This window comes from Papio anubis, chromosome 9, assembly GCF_008728515.1.
Source record: "Papio anubis isolate 15944 chromosome 9, Panubis1.0, whole genome shotgun sequence".
Lineage (NCBI taxonomy): Eukaryota > Metazoa > Chordata > Mammalia > Primates > Cercopithecidae > Papio > Papio anubis.
Genome location: NC_044984.1, coordinates 6,693,284 through 6,715,648, shown reverse-complemented (window position 1 = coordinate 6,715,648; position 22,365 = coordinate 6,693,284). Strand labels below are relative to the sequence as shown.

General features: G+C 51.1%; 1 protein-coding gene across 3 annotated transcripts; it reads left to right on the top strand.

Annotated features, from left to right (window-relative positions):
* The first annotated feature begins 6,191 nt into the window (after positions 1-6,191).
* On the top strand, positions 6,192-20,725 carry LPAR5 (lysophosphatidic acid receptor 5). Of its 3 annotated transcripts, none has more exons than XM_017945604.3 (2): positions 6,192-6,569; positions 18,180-20,725. In XM_017945604.3, the coding sequence occupies exon 2, from the start codon at positions 18,396-18,398 to the stop codon at positions 19,512-19,514; it is 1,119 nt and encodes a 372-aa protein (XP_017801093.2). In that variant the 5' UTR covers positions 6,192-6,569; positions 18,180-18,395; the 3' UTR covers positions 19,515-20,725. The 3 variants fall into 3 exon arrangements, with proteins under 3 accessions (XP_017801093.2, XP_009178315.2, XP_009178316.2); XM_009180051.4 differs by lacking the exon at positions 6,192-6,569 and adding an exon at positions 17,604-17,658; XM_009180052.3 differs by lacking the exon at positions 6,192-6,569 and adding an exon at positions 17,778-17,794.
* Positions 20,726-22,365: the final 1,640 nt, after the last annotated feature.

Below are 22,365 nucleotides of genomic sequence, written 5' to 3'. Positions count from 1 at the left end.
TGCTACCCTGCTCCGTGGCAGTCAGTCCCCAGACCCCGGTTTTATGGACCCACTTGCCGGTGACAGAATCTCATAGGAATGGTCCTGAGGGAAGTGGCCATCTGCCAGGAGGAGCGGAAGACCTGAGAACCCAGAGACATGAACTGAGGAAGGCCAAGAAGGCTGGGGCCCTGAGGATGATGGGGCATGAAGGCAGGTGTGTGCGTTCATTTCTGAAGCCCTAAGCCCCATGATGTCAGATGCAAGTGTAGTATTTTTCCTCTGTAGGGTAAAGGCCAAAGCCTGATGAGACCTTGTCCAAAGGGACCAATCCTGGGTTATAGGGAGGGTGTAGCTTGCACTTTATGAGGAAGGGAAAAACCAGGAACTACAGCCTAGATCAGGAAACCTTGGGGTTGTTTTGTTGTTGTTGTTGATTTGTTTTTGTTTTTGTTTTTGAGACAGGGTTTCGCTCTGTCACTCAGGCTGGAGTGCAGTGGCGTGATCACCACCCACTGCAGTCTCCACTTCCTAGGCTCCAGCCATACTCCTACCTCAGCCTCTCAGTTACCTGTGACCACAGGAATGTGTCACTATGCGTGGCTAATTTTTAAAATTTTTTGTAGAGATGGGGTCTCTCCATGTTGCCCAGGTTGGTCGCAAACTCCTGGGCGCAAGCAATTTTCCCAGCTCGGCCTCCCAAAGTGTTGGGATTACAGGAAGTCCAGGAATTTGCCAGATGATCCAGATGTTTAAGTGGTTGCATCTTAACAACCTACATTGAGGTATGACTCCAGCACTGGCCTTTAATAACTTGAAATATCCCAAAGTATGTTCCAGGGACACTGTAGAGTCTCTCTCCCTTCTGTAGGTTCATGGTAATTAACAGCATTTTGTTAAAGCTCACTTACTCTGAGAGTTCAAACATGCACAAAAATAGAAAAGTACAGGCCGGGCGCGGTGGCTCAAGCCTGTAATCCCAGCACTTTGGGAGGCCGAGACGGGTGGATCACGAGGTCAGGAGATCGAGACCATCCTGGCTAACATGGTGAAACCCCGTCTCTACTAAAAAATACAAAAAACTAGCCGGGCGAGGTGGCGGGTGCCTGTAGTCCCAGTTACTCGGGAGGCTGAGGCGGGAGAATGGCGTGAACCCGGGAGGCGGAGCTTGCAGTGAGCTGAGATCCAGCCACTGCACTCCAGCCCGGGCGACAGAGCGAGACTCTGTCTCAAAAAAAAAAAAAAAAAAAAGAAAAGTATAATGCACCCTCTTGTACCCTTCACCCAGTTTCCATTGTCAACACGAGGCCTGTCATTTCACAGCATGTTAAAGGCCCTCTAGAGCTCAGTAATAGAGAAACGTGTTTAACCTATAGCTGCCCAAACTTACTTCACCACAATCCCTTTTCCGCCTGCCACCAAAACACTTGAACTTGTTTCTGTTTAGTGAGCATAGACAACATGCCCAGCCCCGTGCCTACAGGGCCCCTTGTCTCTGTGTCCCCTGTCCCAAGGACACAAGACAAGGGGCTGAGGAGAAACAGACCTAAGCAAAGAGGAACCATCCCGCCTAGTGACTGCTCGATGCAGGAGCCAAGTGTGCTCAGTGGGAAGCAGGACCTAGCAGAGCACTATCATGCAGAGGGCCCCGGGCAGGGTGGGGCACAAGCCACTAGTGGTATGGGCTAAACCACCTGGCAGACCCAGGAGAGGAAGAGAGACACCCAGGGGGAACCGGTGAGGACAGCGAGAGGCTGGTGGGTTAGTCATCTGGCATCAGACGGTGGGTGTGCCAGGAAGAGCTCCCAGACACAGCAGGAATATCTGAACGATGGGTGGGGGCAGTTCCCAGTCAGCGAGAGTCGGGGCTGGATTAAGTATCCTTAGCTGCTGGGGTTTTTCTCTGGCCAGTCTGGGAAGGCCTCTGAGGGCAATTCCTCTTCACTCTGTCCTTGGCCCATGTGGGGTTGGGTGAGTGCACTGAGCTGGGAGGGATGTGCTGAGATCTGCTGAGGTGGGTGTGCCCCTCCCACCCAGAGAGCAGGTCCTACCAGCCCAGCCCAGCCCAGAGCAGACAGCGGAATCCAGCTTGGGGCAGCGCAGAGCAACACGGAGCACAGGTATGGGGGTGTCACGAATTGAACTGCACAAGGAGCACAAGGGGAAGCAGCCCCCTGGAGAAATGGGGGACTTGGGTGGGGGACAGAGACGAGGGTGGGCATGGGCCCTGGAAAACCCTTCTGAACAGAGTAAAAAGCCTAAAGGACTTGCCTCAAATAGATCTTTTCAGATGGAGCTGGACAAACAGCTAACATGCCTGCTACACCCCAGGGGTGCCCTTTTTTGACGCTTGAAGACCCCACTCTGGGCCATCTCGCAGAGGCTGTGTCCTCCCCCTCCCCCTCTAGGCCCCCACTGTGGTACTGAGCCCTGGGCTTCCCAGGGAGGACCCTCTGGGGACTGTTTACACCCTTTTTCCACTTCCAGTTAAACCTCAACCCCTACACCACTCATCCTCCAGGGCCAGGCAGATGCCAATGGGCTGATCTAATCAAACTTGTTAATGGGTTGACTGGCACAGACGTGTTCGCGGTGTTCTCCTTCCCAGCTAGCCAAGGTGCACCGCACGGGGCCTTCAGGAAGTGCTGCCTTAACCCAAAAGCTGCATCTATATAAGGGATTAGACTGATGGTCTTCGATGTCCCTATGGCTCTGATAGACTGCGGCTTCAGGGGATGGAATTTTGGAGGTGGGGGACGTATTTGGAGGTCAGCAGGGCTTTATGATACCTTTGCATCACACCATGAGGATGGGGCCTACCTGTCACCCGTGGGGCTCCCATGACAAGAAGGGGACCTCCACCAGATTGTATCTCCAGAACTACTCCTTTTGTTCTTTTTCTCTTTCTTTTTTTTTATTTTGAGATACAGTCTCCCTTTGTCACCCAGGCTGGAGTGTAGTGGTGCGATCTCAGCTCACTACAACTTCCACCTCCTGGGTTCAAGCAATTCTCTGCCTCAGCCTCCCGAGTAGCTGGGATTACAGGCATGCACCACCACGCCTGGCTAATTTTTGCATTTTTAGTAGAGACAGGGTTTTACCATCTTGGCCAGGCTGGTCTTGAACTCCTGACCTCGTGATCCACCTGCCTCGGCCTCCCAAAGTGCTGGGATTACAGGCATGAGCCACCGCCCCCAGCCTTTTTTTTTTTTTTTTTTTTGAGACGGAGTCTTGCTCTGTTGCCCAGGCTGGAGTGCAGTGGGGCGATCTCCATTCACTGCAAGCTCCGCCTCCCGGGTTCACGCCATTCTCCTGCCTCAGCCTCCCGAGTAGCTGGGACTACAGGTGCCGCCACCACGACCGGCTAATTTTTGTATTTTTAGTAGAGACGGGGTTTCACTGTGTTAGCCAGGATGGTCTGGATCTCCTGACCTCGTGATCCGCCTGTCTCGGCCTCCCAAAGTGCTGGAATTACAGGCGTGAGCCACCGCGCCCAGCCCCATTTTTTTTTTTAAGACAGGATCTCATTCTGTTGCCCAGGCTGGAGTGCAGGGTCTTGAACATGGCTCACTGCAGCCTCAAACTCCTGGGTTCAACCAATCCTCCCACTTCAGCCTCCCGAGTACGTGGGACTACAAGCAGGCACCACCATGCCCGGCTAATTTGTTGTTTTCGTTTTTTTTTGAGATGGGGTCTTGCTCTGTCATCCAGGCTGGAATGCAGTGGCGTGATCTAGACTCACTGCAAACTCCACCTCCTGGGTTCAAGCTATTATCCTGCCTCAGCCTCCAGAGTAGCTGGAAATACAGGCTTGAGCCACCACGACCAGCTAATTTTTGTAATTTTGTAGAGACAGGGTTTGCATGCATGTTGTACCAGGCTGGTCTTGAACTCCTGTGCTAAAGCAATCCATTCGCCTCTGCCTCCCAAAGTGCTGGGACTACAGGCACGAGCCACACACCCGGCCTCTGCTAATTTTTTGACATATTTTTTGTGAGGCAGACGCGGTTAACTCCATGCCTGTAATTCAACTTTGAAACTGAAGCGAGTGAATCCGCAGTCAAGAGATTGAGTCCATCCTGGCCAACATGGTGCAATACCCCATCTCTACTGAAAATACAAAAATTAGTTGGGCATGGTGGCATGCACCTGTAGTAAAAAATTTTCTTTTAGAGATGGGGTCCCACTATGTTGCCCAGGCCAGCAGAAATCCTCCTTTTAGGGTAAGCTAAAGTTGCAGACCTAGTGGGACATGGAGGCAGGGATTGAGGTGAGACAGAAACTTACTCGCATGCAGTATATGTAGGCCTCACCTCCCGGCTACTCAGAGGCACTGGAGCCCAACTCCATCTGTCTGATGCCATCTGCTCTCCCCACTCTGCTGCCCCCAGTGCATACCCCAGGACATACCTACTGACAGAAATCTTTTATGCCCAGGGGCATTTTAAAAAGCCCAGGAGAATGGCCGGGCACAGTGGTTTATGCCTGTAATCCCAGCACTTTGGCAGGCTGAGGAGGGCGGATCACCTGAGGTCAGGCATTCAAGACCAGCCTGGCCAACATAGTGAAAACCCGTCTCTACTAAAAATACAAAAATTAACCAGGCGTGGTGGCAGTTGCCTATAGTCTCAGCTACTTGGGAGACTGAGGCAGGAGAATTGCTTGAACCTGGGAGGTGGAGGTCGCAGTGAGCTGAGATTGCACCACTGTACTCCAGCCTGGGTGACACAGCAAGTGAGACTCCATCTCAGAAAAAACAAAACAAAACAAAAAAACCAACCCAGGAGAAGGAGCTGGCAAGAGGGGTGAGGGCTGAAGCCAGTGCACACTAAGGTCAAGCGAGGTCAGCAAGGCCCACAGGCTCTAGTGGATTTCCCTAAGGAAGCAGGACTTGCCAGGCTACAAGCAAGGGTCAGATGCACACAGACCACCTCAGGGCACATGTCAGGGGGTTGGGCCTGCCTCCCTGGCTTCTCTTGGGACTGACTTTCTTGCTTTTCCAGCTCTCGAAAGCAGGGTAAAGAGAGAGGCACAATGGCAAGGTGATATCCGCACATCAGGGAAACTAATCATTGAGCTGTAGACCACCTTTACTTTCTGCCTTTTCCCAGACAAATGTCAGGAGGGATGAGGTCAGAGTACTCAGGGAGGGAGAAGCCAGGGCCGAGGATGATGCTGGAAATGCAGGAAGAGGCAGGCTTCAGTAGAGAAGGGTGGGGAGAGGCAGGAGCAGGAATTTTGGCTGGAGAAGCAGGCAGGCTTGGGCCAGGGAGGAGGGAAGACACGACCTGACACGCGGGACCGTGCCAGAGACTCCTCTCTGAGGAAGAATGTGGCCCCTGGGGCAGAAGGAGGCCTCCCCACTCACCCTGGGGACTTTGTATTGTCTCTAAACCTCCAGGATGAGGATTTAGTGTTCCATCTCATCCCTGCCCCTCAGGCCCAGGATAAGCAGAAGAAAAGGATTCATTTGTGCCCCCAAAACAGCTCTGGGACAGAGCTTTTCACAAAGGCTTTAGACCGAGCCAAGCTTCTGCTGGAGGCTCAGCACCACAGCTGGGGTCTGTCTGGAGGGCCTGGATACAGAGATACTAAGTCTTCACGATGAAGCCTGTCTGTGGGGAAAGGGTGCATCCTCCCAGCGCTGCCTGAAATCAGAAGCAGAGGAAGTAGGCTTCGCCAATTCAGCGAATGGGTTAGAGCACGTACTAAAGAGGGACTTCCTGTGTTGGGGCTGAGACACTGATGGGCCACGAGACTCTAAAATGAGCGTGGGCCTATTCCAGAGCTGATCCTCAGGGGCAAGGGGGATGGGGAGATGTAAGAACCTTCTTTTCAGACCTCTGACCCTAGGAACTGAAGTCGGGGGACCCAGGATGTGAATTATTTGAAAGAGGAGGCAGGCCAGGTGCGGTGGCCCACGCCTGTAATCCCAGCACTTTGGGTGGCCGAGGCAGGCAGATCACAAGGTCAGGAGTTTGAGACCAGTCTGACCAACATAGTGAAACCCCGTCTCTACTAAAAATACAAAAAATTAGCTGGGTGTGGTGGTGCACGCCTGTAATCCCAGCTACTGGCAGGGGTTGAGGCAGGAGAATCGCGTGAATCCAGGAGGCAGAGGTTGCAGTGAGCTGAGATCGCGCCACTGCTCTCCAGCTCAGGTGACAGTGCGAGACTCCGTCTCAAAAAAAAAAAAAAAAAAAATCCAGAAAGAAAGAAAGAGGAGGCAAAGACAGAGCAAGGCATGTGGTGCTTGTGGGGAGGTGGGCAACACAGGAAGAGCATGGGGGAGGAACTGGGCAGAGAGGAGGCATTTCCCTCCCCCTGCCCTTCTCATTGTTCCCAACCCCCGGTCCGTTCTCTTCAGCCCCCCTCAACATCGTTCGCCAGAGAGGCTGGATACCGGGACAGGGTGTGTGGAGGAGAGTGAGGGAATGATCATGACTGCACCTCCTGCTCACTTTTACACTCGTGTTCTCACTTCCTGCCTCTGGCAGAAAACAGCCCTGCCCCTCTGGCTTATCTCAGCAAAGAGCAGTGCCCAGCCCAGCTCAGAGGGCAATGGGACAGATCCCAGAAGCCCTGAGGAGGTAAGGAACCTGGGCCCCGGGTATGTATGTGGGAAGCTGAAGGACAGAGACACAGGGAGAAGGAAGGTGGCTGCACACCCTCTGGTGTGTGAGCGGTGTTGGGTTGGGTGATATAGAAGGAGCAGTCTCGGGGCCTCTGTATCGCGGTCTCTTTGCTCCTCAGTGCCTTGGGGTTGAGATCGCCGTGCTTGTAAACTGCCTGGTTCTATGTCTGTGTAAGGATACTGTCCCTAAGGCAGGGCCTTCTTTCTCTTCCTCCCCAGCCCAGTTGTCTGTGCACATACATGTATATTACAGGATGTGTATGACACTGATTTCTATGTTACTAGGGATCTTGTGTGCACATCTCTTAGCTTCTGTGTATGTCTGTGTCTGTGCACACACATGTGTAATGAGTGGTATACTTACCTGACATCAGTAAGGAGAGATTTATCCTCCTACGGGGGCCTCCATGTCCTTCCTTCCTGGTGTTCCTTCTTTTCTGGGGCAGTTGCCATTTCTTTGATTCCTGCATCTCTCCCACAGCCTGACCTCTTCTTCAAGGCAGGATTAGGGGAGAGGGTCTGTGCTGCCCCTCCCCCACACCTAGATTCCCTCCTTCCACTTCCTGTTAGCCTCCTTTTTGGCAGTCTTTTCCATCTTCGCCATCTGGCCTGGCACTGTGCCTATTCAGCTCCTGAAGGGAGCCGCAGGGCTCGGGAAGCAGGAGTGTGGGATGGGGACCAGGCCAGGGGCCTGGCAGCTCTCAGTGCTCAGCTTGGGCCATTCTGTGTGACTGTCAGAAAGAGGTGGCTTTTGACAACCAGGCTCCTTTATAAAGAAACCCAAGATGGGCTGGGCCCAGGTGCAGTGGCTCATGCCTATAATCTCAGCACTTTGAGAGGCCGAGGCGGGTGGATCACCTGAGGTCAGGAGAAACCCCGTATCTACTAAAAATACAAAAATTAGCCAGGCATGGCGGCATGCGCCTGTAGTCCCAGCTACTCAGGAGGCTGAGACAAGAGAATTGATTGAACCGGGGAGGCGAAGGTTGCAGTGAGCTGAGATTGCACCACTGTACTCCAGCCTAGGCGACGGAGGGAGATTCCGTCTCAAAAAAAAAAAAAAAAAAAAGGTGGGCTGGGTGCAGTGGCTCATGCTTGTAATCCCAGCACCCAGCACTTTGGGAGGCCGAGGTCTGCGGATCACTTGAGGTCAGGAGACCAGCTTAGCCTGGCCAACATGGTGAAACTCTGTTTCTACCGAAAACACAAAAGGTGAGGCAGGTGTGATGGTGTGAGCCATGATCCCAGCTACTCGGGTGGCTGAGGCAGGAGAACTGCTTGAACCTAAGAGGTGGAGGTTGCAGTGAGCCAAGATGGTGCTACTGCACTCCAGCCTCCAAACAAAGTGAGACTCTGTATCCAAAAAAAAGAAACCCAAGAACGTCTCCCCTTTGGAATAGAGTAACGAGAGAGCGTCGCCATTTCGTTTCTAAAACATTCCTAACTTTACCTTTACATTTATTGATTTATGTTTTTGAGACTGAGTTTCACTCTTGTCGCCCAGGCTGAAGTGCAGTGGCGTGATCTCAGCTCACTACAACCTCCAACTCCTGGGCTCAAGCGATTCTCCTGCCTCAGCCTCCCAAGTAGCTGGGATTACAGGTGCCGCCACCATGCCCAGCTGATTTTTGTATTTTTAGTAGAAAGGGGGTTTTGCCATGTTGGCCAGGCTGGTCTTGAATGCCTTACCTCAGGTGATCTGCCCACCTCAGCCTCCCAAAGTGCTGGAATTACAGGCATGAGCCACCACTTGGCCTAACTTTACCTTTAAGTAGCTGCTCAACTAAATATCTTGGTCTATTTAACATTGTAATTTTTTTTTCTTTTTTTTTTTTTGAAATGGAATCTCACTCTGCCGCCCAGACTGGAGTGCAGTGGCACAATCTTGGCTCACTGCAACCTCTGCCTCCTAGGTTCAAGCGATTCTCCTGCCTCAGCCTCCCGAGTAGGTGAGATTACAGGCATGTGCCACGAAACCTGGCTACTTTTTTGTAGTAGAGATGGAGTTTCACCGTGTTAGCCAGGATGGTCCGATCTCCCAACCTCGTGATCCGCCTGCCTCGGCCTCCCAAAGTGCTGGGATTACAGGTGTAAGCCATCGTGCTCGGCCCTTTCTTTTTCTTTTTTTTTTTGGGGGGGGGACAGAGTCTCGCTCTGTCGCCCAGGCTGGAGTGCAGTGGCCGGATCTCAGCTCACTACAAGCTCCGCCTCCTGGGTTTAGGCCATTCTCCTGCCTCAGCCTCCCAAGTAACTGGGACTACAGGCGCCTGCCACCTCGCCCAGCTAGTTTTTTTGTATTTTTTAGTAGAGACGGGGTTTCACCGTGTTAGCCAGGATGGTCTCGATCTCCTGACCTCGTGATCCGCCCGTCTTGGCCTCCCAAAGTGCTGGGATTACAGGCTTGAGCCACCGCGCCCGGCCTCTTTTCTTTCTTTTTTTTTTTTTTTTTTTTTGAGACAGAGTCTCGCTCTGTCGGCCAGGCTGGAGTGCAGTGGCATAATCTTGGCTCACTGCAACCTCTGTCTCCCGAGCTCAAGCAATTCTCCCACCTCAGCCACTCGAGTAGCTGGGATTACAGGCGTGTGCCACCACGCCTGGCTAATTTTTGTATTTTTAGTAGAGATGAGGTTTCACCACGTTGGCCAGGCTAGTCTCGAATTCCTAACCTCAGGTGATCCGCCTGCCTCGACCTCCCAAAGTGCTGGGATTTCAGGCGTGAGCCACTGCGCCTGGCACGTTGTAACTTTTTCAACAGAAAGACTTGAGATCAGCCAGGCACGGTGTAATCCCAGCATTCTGGGAGGCCGAGGCTGGAGGATCACCTGAGGTCAGGAGTTCGAGACCAGCCTGGCCAACATGGTAAAACCCAGTCTTCTCTACTAAAAATACAGAAATTGTCTAGGCGTGGTGGCTCATGCCTATAATTCCAGCACTTTGGGAGGCCGAGGCGGGTGGATCACCTGAGGTCAGCAGTTCAAGACCAGCCTCACCAACATGGAGAAACCCCATCTCTACTAAAAATACAAAATTAGCTGTGCATGGTGGCACGTGCCTGTAATCCCAGCTACCAGGGAGGCTGAGGCAGGAGAATCGTTTGAACCTGGGAGGCGGAGGTTGCAGGGAGCCGAGATCGAGCCATTGCACTCCAGTCTGGGCAACAAGAGTGAAACTCCGTCTCAAAAAAACAAACAAACAAAAAACCCAGAAATCAGCCAGGCGTGGTGGTGAGCGCCTATAATCCCAGCTACTCGGGAGGCTGAGGCAGGAGAATCACTTGAACCCAGGAGGCAGAGGTTGCAGTGAGCCGAGATTGTGCCTGTTCGCTACAGCCCGGGTGATACAGCATGTGAAACTCCCTCTCAGGAAGGGAAGGGGGGGGAAGGGAGGGGAGGGGGAGGGAAGGGAAGAAGGGCTGCCTTGAGGTTCTTTGAAAATAATCCATCCACTCATTCAGTGTCTAGTATATGCTTTCTAATTGGAAGTATCTACTGGTTCTCCAAGTCATGGTTAAGAATGATCAAGTGATACTGTAATTATAGTGTAAACTGTTACTGAAATCTTAATTGCAAGCTGTTTCCAAACAGGTCTTTTAAGGGAAGTGGTCTTTTGCTGAGTTATACATTTGGACAAAATTGATATAAGAACTATTATCACAGAATTAGAGCGTGGGCGGGGGCAGTTGGGGGCGGGATGGGTGTATGGGGTGGGGAGGTTGAATTTCCTACTAAGCAGCCAGTGTCACTCAGGGCCTGCTAAATGCAGAGAGTGAAATGTGTCTGCAAGGTGCGCTCCCACCCTAGGAGCTTACCATCTAGTTAGGGAAATAGAGCAAATACACATAGAACGATTGAGGGGCTGAAAACAGCAAACTAAGTGCTTATGTATGCACTTAAGGGGGAATTGTAAGGAGGCTTATTTATTTTTTTGAGATGGAGTTTCACTTTTGTCACTCAAGCTGGAGTGCAGTGGCACGATCTCTGCTCACTGCAACCTCCGCCCCTCGGGTTCAAGCAATCCTCCTGCCTCAGCCTCCCAAGTAGCTGGGGCTACAGGCATGCACCACCACGCCCAGCTAATTTGTATTTTTAGTAGAGATGGGGTTTCACCATGTTGGCCAGGCTGGTCTCAAACTCCTGACCTCATGATCTGCCCGCCTCGGCCTCCCAAAGTGCTGGGATTACAGGCGTGAGCCACCGCGCCCGGACTGTTTATTTATTTATTTTCATTGAGACGGAGTCTCACTCTGTTGCCCAGAATGGAGTGCAGTGGTGTGATCTTGGTTCACCGCAAGCTCCACCTCTTGGTTTCAGGTGATTCAAGGAGGCGTATTTATGTGCATGTGTGAAACATGAGTTTATGTCACCACTTTTGGAAGTGGGTTATTAAAAATATTATTAGAATAACCCACTTTATACATTTCAGTTGGACAAACGAGGAAGTGAAATAATGTATCTATGTTGGATGTTATGTATGCACACTGCAATATGGTGATGATCAGTAAATGACAGCTATTATTTTTAACATTTACAGAGGTAGGTACTGGGAATACACAAAGATGAATAAGCCATGGTCCACAGCCGCTCCCTCTAAGAGCTCACAGTCGAATGGGAGGGGCAGACCAGGAATAGCTGACTACCATGCATGGGGAGAGCACTGAGAAACCGCCGCACTGCAGCGGAGGCACAAGTAAGGATACCACATCTGCCTGTGTTGCCCGGGGCGGTCAGGGACGGCTTTGCAGAGTCTGGAGAAAATACTAGGCTTGCCAGTTGGAGAACGGGAGGCAGGGCATTCCAAGTTGAAAAAACACCACATACCAAGGCAGAGTCCTGAAAACTTAAGGTATGTCCACAATTAGTATTAGTTTGGTGTGAATGGAGCAAAGGAGCATGGGCCAGGGGAGTGTATCAGAAATGAGCCTGCTTTCACTTGCCTTTCAGCATGTTTAAGTCCCATTTGGTATTATTTTCGTTGTTGAGATTGGTATTTTGCAGAAGTAGTATTTCTTTATTCCCTTTAACTGTTTTACTATATCTCTTACAAGTCTCAAACTGTTGATGGGGGTGGTTGGAGGGAGAACAAAACCAAATACAAGAAAAACTTGTGGCCCGGTACAATGGCTCATGCCTGTAATCCTAGGACTTTCAGAGCCCCAGGGCATAAGGATTGCTTGAGCCTATGAGTTTAAGACCAGTCTGGGCAACACAGTCAGACCCCGTTTCTACGAAAAAAAAATTTTTTTTCTTTTTTTGAGATGGAGTCTTGCTCTGTAGCCCAGGCTGGAGTGCAGTGGCGCGATCTTAGCTCACTGCAACCTCTGCCTCCTGGATTCAAGCGATTCTCCTGACTCAGTCTCCTGAGGAGCTGGGATTACAGGCACCTGCTACCATGCCTGGCTAATTTTTTGTATTTTTAGTAGAGATGGGGTTTCACCATGTTGGTCAGGCTGGTTTCGAACTCCTGACCTCAAGTGATCCACCCACCTCAGCCTCCCAAAGGATTACAGGCATGAGCCACTGCACCCGGCCATCTATAAAAAAATTAAAAATTAGCCAGGGATGGTGGCACACACCTGTAGGTCCAACTACTCAGAGACTGAGGTAAGAGGATCCCTTGAATCTGGGAGGTCAGGACTGCAGTGGACCAAGATCAAGCCTCTGCTTTCCAGCCTGGACCATGGAGTAAGACGCTGTCTCAAAAAAAAAACACCAAAAAAAGTAAAACAACAACCAAAAAAACTTGTTATAGTCAGGTTATAACTTATTTTCTTGCAACAATTTAAACAGTTCCTCTTTTTTTTTTTAATTGAGATGGAGTCTCCCTCTGTCACCCAGGCTGGAGTGCAGTGGTGCAAACTTGACTCACTGCAATCTCCACCTCCTGGGTTAACGCCAGTCTCCTGTCTCAGCCTCCCAAGTAACTGGGACTACAGGCGCCCGTCACAACGCCTGGCTCATTTTTTTTTTTGTATTTTTAGTAGAGACGGGGTTTCACCATGTTAGCCAGGATGGTCTCGATCTCCTGACCTTGTGATCTGCCTGCCTGGGCCTCCCAAAGTGCTGGGATTACAGGCGTGAGCCACCGTGCCTGGCCCTTTTTTTTTCTTTTTGAGACGGAGTCTCACTCTGTCGCCCAGGCTGGAGTGCAGTGGCTCAATCTCGGCTCATTGCAAGCTCCGCCTCCCGGGTTCATGCCATTCTCCTGCCTCAGCCTCCCGAGTAGCTGGGTCTACAGGCACCTGCCACCACGCCTGGTTAATTTTTTGCATTTTTAGTAGAGACGGGGTTTCACCGTGTTAGCCAGGATGGTCTCGATCTCCTGACCTTGTGATCTGCCCGTCTTGGCCTCCCAAAGTGCTGGGATTACAGGCTTGAGCCACCGCGCCCGGCCTCTTTTTTTTCTTTCTTTATTTTTTTTTTGAGACAGAGTCTCGCTCTGTCGGCCAGGCTGGAGTGCAGTGGCACAATCTTGGCTCACTGCAACCTCCGTCTCCCGAGCTCAAGCAATTCTCCCGCCTCAGCCACTCGAGTAGCTGGGATTACAAGTGTGAGCCACCGCGCCCTGCCTAAACAGTTCCTTTTGAAAGGAATAAGCTTGGTGTCTTGGGATAATTGCTCAGGGTCTCAGACAACTTCTCTCCCTAAGATGACATCTAGACACCCATGTTTACAGTGGCATTATTCACAATAGCCAAAAGGAAAGAATCCAAGTATTCACTGACAGATGAATAGATGAGCAAAATATTATACAGCAAAATACATTATCCAGCTATAAAAATGAAATTCCAGGCCAGGCACGGTGGCTCACGTCTGTAATCCCAGAACTTTGGGAGGCCGAGCCAGGTGGATCACCTGAGGTCAGGAGTTCGAGACCAGCCTGACCAACAGGGAGAGACCCTGTCTCTACTAAAAATACAAAATTAGCCAGGCATGGTGGCACATGCCTGTAATCCCAGCTACTTCGGAGGCTGAGGCAGGAGAATTGCTTGAACCCCGGAGGCAGAGGTTGCGGTGAGCCGAGATTGCACCATTGCACTCCAGCCTGGGCAACAAGAGCAAAACTGGGTCTCAAAAAAAAAAAAAAAAAAAAGTAAAGGAAAAAAAAAGAAATTCCTTTACATACTACAACATGAATGGATCTTGGAAACATTATGCTAAGTAAAAAAAAAAAAAAAAAACACAAAAGGACAAACATTGTATGATTCTGCTCATATGAGATATCCAAGATAGGCAAATTCATTGAGACAGAAAGTAGACTAGAACCAGGAGCTGAGTGGGGTGCGGTGGGTAGTACCGTTTAATGACTGCAGAGTCGTTGCTTGGTTGATGAAAAAGTTCTATTTCTGGAAACAGACAGTGGTGACGGTTAAGCAACACTGTCTTGGTCTTTTTCGTTGTTGTTGTTGTTTTTGAGACAGACTCTCGCTCTGTCTCCCAGGCCGGAGTGCAGTGGCACAATCTTGGTTCACTGCAACCTGTGCCTCCCAGGTTCCAGCAATTTTCCTGCCTCAGCCTCCCAAGTAGCTGGGACTACAGGCACATGCCACCATGCCCAGCTAATTTTTGTATTTTCACTAGAGATGGGTTTCACCATGTTGGCCAGGTTGGTCTCAAACTCCTGACCTTGGGTGATCCACCCACCTTGGCCTCCCAAAGTGCTGGGATTATAGGCATGAGCACCCCGCCCGGCCACAACACTGTCAATGTACTTAATGACACTGCATTGTACACTTAGAAATGATAAATGTTAGCTGGGTGCAGTGGTGCATGCCTGTAACTCCCAGATACTTGGGAGGCTGAGGCAGGATCATTTGAGTGTCCAAGAGTTCAAAACCAGCCTGGGGAGCATAGTAAGACCCTGTCTCAAAAAAAAAAAAAAAAAAAAAAAAAAAAAGATAGGCCTGGCACAGTGGCTCACACCTATAATGATTGTAAACAATCCTCCCACTTTGGGAGGCAGAGGTGGGCAGATTACCTGAGGTCAGGAGTTAAGAGACCAGCCTGGTCAACATGGTGAAACCCCATCTCTACTGAAAATACAAAAAAATTTAGCTGGGCATTGTGGCACATGCCTGTAATCCCAGCTACTCGGGAGGCAGAGGCAGGATAATTGCTTGAACCTGGGAGGCAGAGGTTGCAGTGAGCCATTGCACTCCAGTCTGGGTGACGGAGCATGCACACAAAAATTTTACCAATTTTAAGTTATGTATATTTTACCACACATACACAAAATAGATGGTACGTGGGGCTGAAGTGGAGGGGTGGCTTCCATGGCGTTATGGCGTTGAGGAAGGTGGCATCCCTCAGACTATGTCCTTTCCTCTGTCTCTTCCATCTCTTGACCACATCCTTTGTCTGTCGGTTTTTGCCTGAGGACTGCAGCTGCTGCATTCTCCCCTCTGGCAGCCTCGTCAGCACCAGTGGTACCCTTCCTCACCTCACCTCTGTGCTCTCTGGGCTTAGGGTTCCCTTTGATCACTCACTACCAAACCACCGTCTCCCTACTACCACAGAGCTTCATCTGGGATTAGACCTGCCGGGGGAGCACTTGGCAAAACTCAACCCACAGGGCCTTCCCCTGCCTAGCAAGACTGTGCTGTCAAATTTATTCACATGTGGCTCTGGTGAAGACGAGCATGCCATCAGCCTACGAGGGCACTGTTATGTTATTATGCCCATTTTACAGATGAAGAAACCGAGAAGTCAAACCATTAAGCTGAACCCAGTTTGCTTTGACCACAAATCCAGCCCACATAGGCGCAATGATGGATGTGATGAGTAAGGCTGGGATTTTGTTCTGTATTTGGGAATTTTGTTTGCTTGTTTGCTTGTTTGAGATGGAGTCTCACTCTGTCACCCACGCTGGAGTACAGTGGCGTGATCTTGGCTCACTGCAACCTCCGCCTCCTGGGTTCAACTGATTCTCCTGCCTCAGCCTCGCATATACTCAGGAGTTTGACCTTTATTCTTTGGATAATGAGGAGCTAGCCTAGCACCTGGTCCTAGGAGGTGTTCCATAAAACGACCTATTGATTTGTGCTTATTATCTGTCTCCCTCCAATGGAATGTAAAGGAGGTGGGGGCACAGACTTTTTGTTTTGTTCCCTGCTGTGAACATGCCTGGAACCTTCTATGAGCTCAGTAAGCAAGGAAAGAAGGAAGGAAGAGATCTTGAGATAGTAACAGCAACCTAAGCATTTTACACACATCATCTTAATCTCCAAACAACCTCTCTCATTTTTTGAGACAGAGTCTCGCTCTGTCATCCAGGCTGGAGTGCAGTGGCATGATCTTGGCTCACTGCAACCTCTGCCTCCCAGATTCAAGCAATTCTCATGCCTTAGCCTCCCGAGTAGCTGGGATTACAAGTGCACGCCACCACACCTGGCTAATCTTCGTATTTTTAGTAGAGGCAAGATTTTGTCATATTGGCCAGGTTGGTCTTGAACTCCTGGCCTCAAGTAATCCACCCACATCAGTCTCCCAAAGTGCTGAGATCACAGGCATAAGCTATCGTGCGGCCCCCTTTCTTCTTTTTTTTTGAGATAGAGTCTCATTTTGTCACCCAGGTTCGAGGGCAGTGGTACAATGTCAGCTCACTGCAGCCTCCACCTCCTGGGTTCAAGTGATTCTCCTGCCTCAGCCTGCTGAGTAGCTGGGACTACAGGCACATGCCACCACATCTGGCTAATTTTTGTATTTTTAATATAGACAGCGTTTTGCCGTGTTGGCCAGGCTAATCTTGAACTCCTGACCTCAGGTGATCTGCCCGCCTCAGTCTCCCAAAGTACTGGGTTACAGGCGTGAGCTACTACGCCGGCGTGCAGTGGTGTACTTGACGCTCACTGCACTGCATCCTCCACCTCCCTGGAGTCAAGTGATTCTCTCACTTCAGCCTCACAAGTAGCTGGGACTATGGACATGTGCCACCATGCCCGGCTAATTTTTTTTTTTTTTTTTTTTTTTTTGAGACGGAGTCTCGCTCTGTCGCCCAGGCTGGAGTGCTGTGGCCAGATCTCAGCTCACTGCAAGCTCCGCCTCCCGGGTTTACGCCATTCTCCTGCCTCAGCCTCCCGAGTAGCTGGGACTACAGGCGCCCGCCACCTCGCCCGGCTAGTTTTTTGTATTTTTTAGTAGAGACGGGGTTTCACCGTGTTAGACAGGATGGTCTCGATCTCCTGACCTCGTGATCCGCCCGTCTCGGCCTCCCAAAGTGCTGGGATTACAGGCTTGAGCCACCGCGCCCGGCCTAATTTTTTAATTTTTTAATATTTTTTATTTTTTTTATTTTTTGAGACAGTCTTGCTTTGTCACCCAGGCTAGAGTGCAATGGTGTGATCTCGGCTCACTGCAACCTCCACCTTCCGGGTTCAAGTGATTCTCCCTGCCTCAGCCTCCCAAGTAGCAGGGATTACAGGCGCCTGCCACCACACCCGGCTAATTTTTGTGTTTTTTAGTAGAGACAGGATTTTGCCATATTGGCCAGGATGGTCTCGAACTCTTGACCTCAGGTGATCTGCCCACCTCAGCCTCCCAAAGTGCTGGGATTACAGGTATGAGCCACTGCGCCCAGCCTTATTTTTATTCTTTATTTTATTTTTAATTTTATTTATTTATTTTTGAGGCGGAGTTTCGCTCTTGTTACCCAGGCTGGAGTGCAATGGCGCGATCTTGGCTCACTGCAACCTCCACCCCTCGGGTTCAAGCAATTCTTCTGTCTCAGTCTCCTGAGTAGCTGGGATTACAGGTGCCCGCCACTACACCAGACTAATTTTTCGTATTTTTTTAGTAGAGATAGGGTTTCACCATGTTGGCCAGGCTGGTCTCGAACTCCTGACCTCAGGTGGTACACCTGCCTCTGCCTCCCAAAGTGCTGGAATTACAGATGTGAGCCACCAAGCGCGGCTATTTTTATTTTTTGAGACAGAGCTTCACTTCTGTTTTCCAGGCTGGAGTACAATGGCACGGTCTCAGCTCACTGCAACCTCTGCCTCCCAGTTTCAAGCGATTCTACTATCTCAGCCTCCCGAGTAGCTGGGATTACAGGTGAGCACCACCACACCCAGCTCATTTTGGTACTTTTAGTAGAGATGGGGGTTTCACCATATTGGACAGGTTGGTCTCAAACTCCTGACCTCAGGTGATCCACCCGCCTCGGCCTCCCAAAGTGCTGGGATTACAGGTGTGAGCCACTGCACCTGGCCCTGTATTTTTTTTTGTAGAGACGGGGTTTTGCCATGTTGCCCAGGCTGGTCCCCAACCCCTAGGTTCAAGCGATTGATCTGCCTTGGCCTCCCAAAGTGCCAGGATTACAGGTGTAGGCCACTGCACCCAGCCCAGATTAATTTTTCTGAAGTCACACAACTAGGTAAGTTAGCAAAACCAAGAGTTAAACCTAGGCATCCGAGTCCCTGCCTTCAAGACTGGGCGTTCAACACTTTACTATATAGTCCTGCTGTAGGAACCTATTCTGGCCCAATGGCAGACTTGAGGCTGAGAAAAGATTCAGAAGGCCTGCCAGTGTAGCCCTGTCTCTGTGTAACTTCTGGCTTGCCTTCCTATTTCAGGTCTCTGCTGCTGACGAAGCTGTGACCAAACGCACCCAACCCTTGGCAGCCATCTGTCCCTGCAGCCATAGCCCACATTCCCATACCCTCCCTCTGCTTGTTTCGGGACCATGTCTGTACAGCCTCCAGGCCCCAGCCCCGGAGGTGAAGGCCATGCCATGACTCTGTTGTGCCCCATGGCATCCCCAGCCTAGCTCCCATTCCCACTTTGGCACAATGTTGGCCAACAGCTCCTCAACCAACAGTTCTGTTCTCCCGTGTCCTGACTACCGACCTACCCACCGCCTGCACTTGGTGGTCTACAGCTTGGTGCTGGCTGCCGGGCTCCCACTCAACGCGCTGGCCCTCTGGGTCTTTCTGCGCGCGCTGCGCGTGCACTCGGTGGTGAGCGTGTACATGTGTAACCTAGCGGCCAGCGACCTGCTCTTCTCCCTCTCGCTGCCCCTTCGTCTCTCCTACTACGCACTGCACCACTGGCCCTTCCCCGACCTCCTGTGCCAGACGGCGGGCGCCATCTTCCAGATGAACATGTACGGCAGCTGCATCTTCCTGATGCTCATCAACGTGGACCGCTACGCTGCCATTGTGCACCCGCTGCGACTGCGCCACCTGCGACGGCCCCGCGTGGCGCGGCTGCTCTGCCTGGGCGTGTGGGCGTTCATCCTGGTGTTTGCCGTGCCCGCCGCCCGCGTGCACAGGCCCTCGCGCTGCCGCTACCGGGACCTCGAGGTGCGCCTATGCTTCGAGAGTTTCAGCGACGAGCTGTGGAAGGGCAGGCTGCTGCCCCTCGTGCTGCTGGCCGAGGCTCTGGGCTTCCTGCTGCCCCTGGCGGCGGTCGTCTACTCGTCCGGCCGAGTCTTCTGGACGCTGGGGCGCCCCGACGCCACGCGGAGCCAGCGGCGGCTGAAGACGGTGCGCCTCCTGCTGGCCAACCTCGTCATCTTCCTGCTGTGCTTCGTGCCCTACAACGCCACGCTGGCGGTCTACGGGCTGCAGCGAAGCAAGCTGGTGGCGGCCAGCGTGCCTGCCCGCGATCGCGTGCGCGGGGTACTGATGGTGATGGTGCTGCTGGCCGGCGCCAACTGCGTGCTGGACCCGCTGGTGTACTACTTCAGCGCCGAGGGCTTCCGCAACACCCTGCGCGGCCTGGGCACTCCGCACCGGGTCAGGACCTTGGCCACCAACGGGACGCAGGCGGCGCTCGCGCAATCCGAAAGGTCCACCGTCACCACGGACGCCACCAGGCCGGATGCCGCCAGTCAGGGGCTGCTCCGACCCTCCAACTCCTACCCTCTGTCTTCCTTCACACAGAGTCCCCAGGATTCCGCCCTCTGAACGCACACCATGCCACAGCGCCGTCCGTGCCCGACTCCCAAGCCTCTCCTTCTGGGAGGCTTGCAGGGTGTGCACACAAGAAGGTGGGCTGGGCACTTGGGTCTTTGGGTGGCAACTCCAGCTTAGCAACGCAGAAGAGTACAAAGTGTGGAAGCCGGGGGCCCGAGGAAGGCATTGATGCTGGAAATGGCTTCTTTAAACTGTGAGCACGCAGAGGACCCCCGTCTCCAGTGGTGGGAAGTGATGCAGAGAGCCCACCCGTGCAGAGGGCAGAAGGGGACGAAATGCCTTTGGGTGGGCGGGGAATTAAACTGCTAAAAGCTGGTTAGATGGAACAGAAAATGAGCATTCTGGATTTAAACCGCCACAGGGGCCTGAGAGCTGAAGAACCCCAGGTTTGGTGGACCATGCTACTGAGATGCCTGTTCATCTGCTGACTTCTGTCATGGATGCCATCCACTTTCATTTCGGCCTAGGCTTCCCCTGCTCACCATTGAGGCCTAATACAAGAGTTCCATATAGACAGAACTAGGTTCTTTCTCGCACAGTGACTTGTGACAATTTAGACCTGGCACCCAGCATAGGACAGTTGGGGCAAGGCGAAACTGGCTTAGAGTTTCCTCCTCGCCAAAATCCAAGTCCACACCCTTTTTAGGTTATCCTTTCTTCCATCACTCCCCCTTTTCCAGGCCTCCTCCGTTTTAGATCCTTAATATTCTCTCTCTCTCTGCTTTGTCCAGAGTAAGGAGAAAATTCTTTCTACTAAAGCATTGGTTCTCAAACTTTTTGGTCTCAGATGCCACTCTTGGAAACTGAGGATCTCAAACAGCTTTGCTTATCTTTTGATACTTACCATACTAGACATTAAAGCAAATACATTTTTAAAATAAATACACATGCACACATTCTGTTAGCCACGAGAGCAATAATGTCACCACACACACTTCATGAAACCTCTGGAAAACTCTACAGTATACTTGTGAGAGAATGAGTGTGAAAGGGACAAATAATATCTGTGTAGCAGTATTATGAAAATAGTTTGACCTCGTGGACTCCCTCAAAGGGTTGGTCCCTGGATCACACTTTGAGAACCACACTTGTCCTGAAGTATTAGAGTTCATGTCTAACTTCTTCCCAGGGCATTATGTACAGTGCTTTCTATTATTGTGGGGAGAGGGCAGTGCTAAATAAATTAATCAATTCTGATAGTCTTCATGTCTTGGGGTTTTCCTGCGGCCCTAGGAGTAGTACATACAATGGAACACTACCCTGGGCATATCAGAGCAGCAGCCCTGGGGCAGGGATGGAGACTGGGGTGGAACTAGTCATATACTGAGGGGGAGGGAATGGGGCTTCTCTGGGGGAGGAAAAAGGGAACTAAGAGAACTGTGCCATAGCCAGGAGAGAAGAGTTTATGGGGAAGTTAAGAGTGAGATGGAAGGACAGGAATAGGCTGTCCATTCTCAGCACGCTGGAAGCAAAGGAAATGGGCCATCTACTATTCCTTCCCTTTTTTTTTTTTTTTTTTTTTTTGAGATGGGGTCTAACACTGTGGCCTGGGCTGGAGTGCAATGGCATGATCTCGGTTCACTGCAACCTTCGCCTCCCAGGTTCATGCAATTCTCCTGCCTCAGCCTCCCAAGTAACTGGGATTACAGGTGCACACCACCAAACCCAGCTAATTTTTTGTATTTTTAGTAGTGATGGGGTTTCACTATGTTGGCCAGACTGGTCTCGAGCTCCCGACCTCAGGTGAATCTGCCCGCCTCCCAAAGTGCTGGGATTACAGGCATGAACCACCGCGCCCGGCTATTCCTTCCCTCTTTACCCAAGTTGGGGGCTCGGAGGGGCTGCAGAGTTGGCACTTGTGGACATCTTCAGACCCTGACATTACTGAGGGAGTTGTTGCTCTGTGTGCATCCTACAGCATTTCTGACCCTATGTCTCAATACTGTATCTTTATATGTGTGTGCGTGCACTGTGTGTGTGTGTAAGAGAGAGCGAGAGAGAGAGTGTGTGTGTGTGTCAGGGTTCTCCATTTGTGTCTGTGTGTTTTAGTCCAGGGTAGCCTTTTGTGTGTGCCTTTATGCCAAGTGCTCCAGACGGTGATTTACAGGGGTAAAATGACCCCTGGTGGCCAAATGAGAGAACTGACCCAGATTCGTCAGGGATAGCCATGAAATCTGGGCCTTTCTCCATCTGGATGGAGACTGGAGTCTGGAGCCCGGCACTTACCTCCAGCCACTGTGGAAGAGGCCTATTGATTAGCACCTGCTCCATCTCTCTTCATCTTCAGGGTTCAAGATCTGTGCCCTTCCTGTCCTGAGAGCACCGGCAGCACAAAACCTCGTAGTCCAAAATCTTAGCACTTTGCCCTATTCAAACAGAATCAAACACAATTTTTAAAGATTACTTGAGTACTTTTATAGGCAGGTATGTGAGTTCCAAAGTGATTACAACTCACGGCATGTATCACTTTCCAACATACCATATAATTTATTTATTCTAATTTTTATAGTTTATCATCTCTGTCACCCCGTCCTATATCCTAGGTAGAATGTAAGTTCCGTGGGGGCGTGGATTTTTCTTCGATTCTCTGATGATCCCCAGCATCTAAAACAGTGCCTGGCACAGAGAAAGTGCTCAATAAATATTTGTTGAATGAATGAACAGTCAGATCTTGCTGTGAAGTAGTTTACAATCTAGTGGGAACCATAGAACAAGTAAACAAAAACTATAATGCCAGGCAGAAAACACAAGAATGCAGCGTAAGGTATTGGCAGTTGGTTTAGTGGGCAATGGGAAGCCCACGGAGGCTCCTGAGTGAGGTTTTGCTCACACTGACAAACTG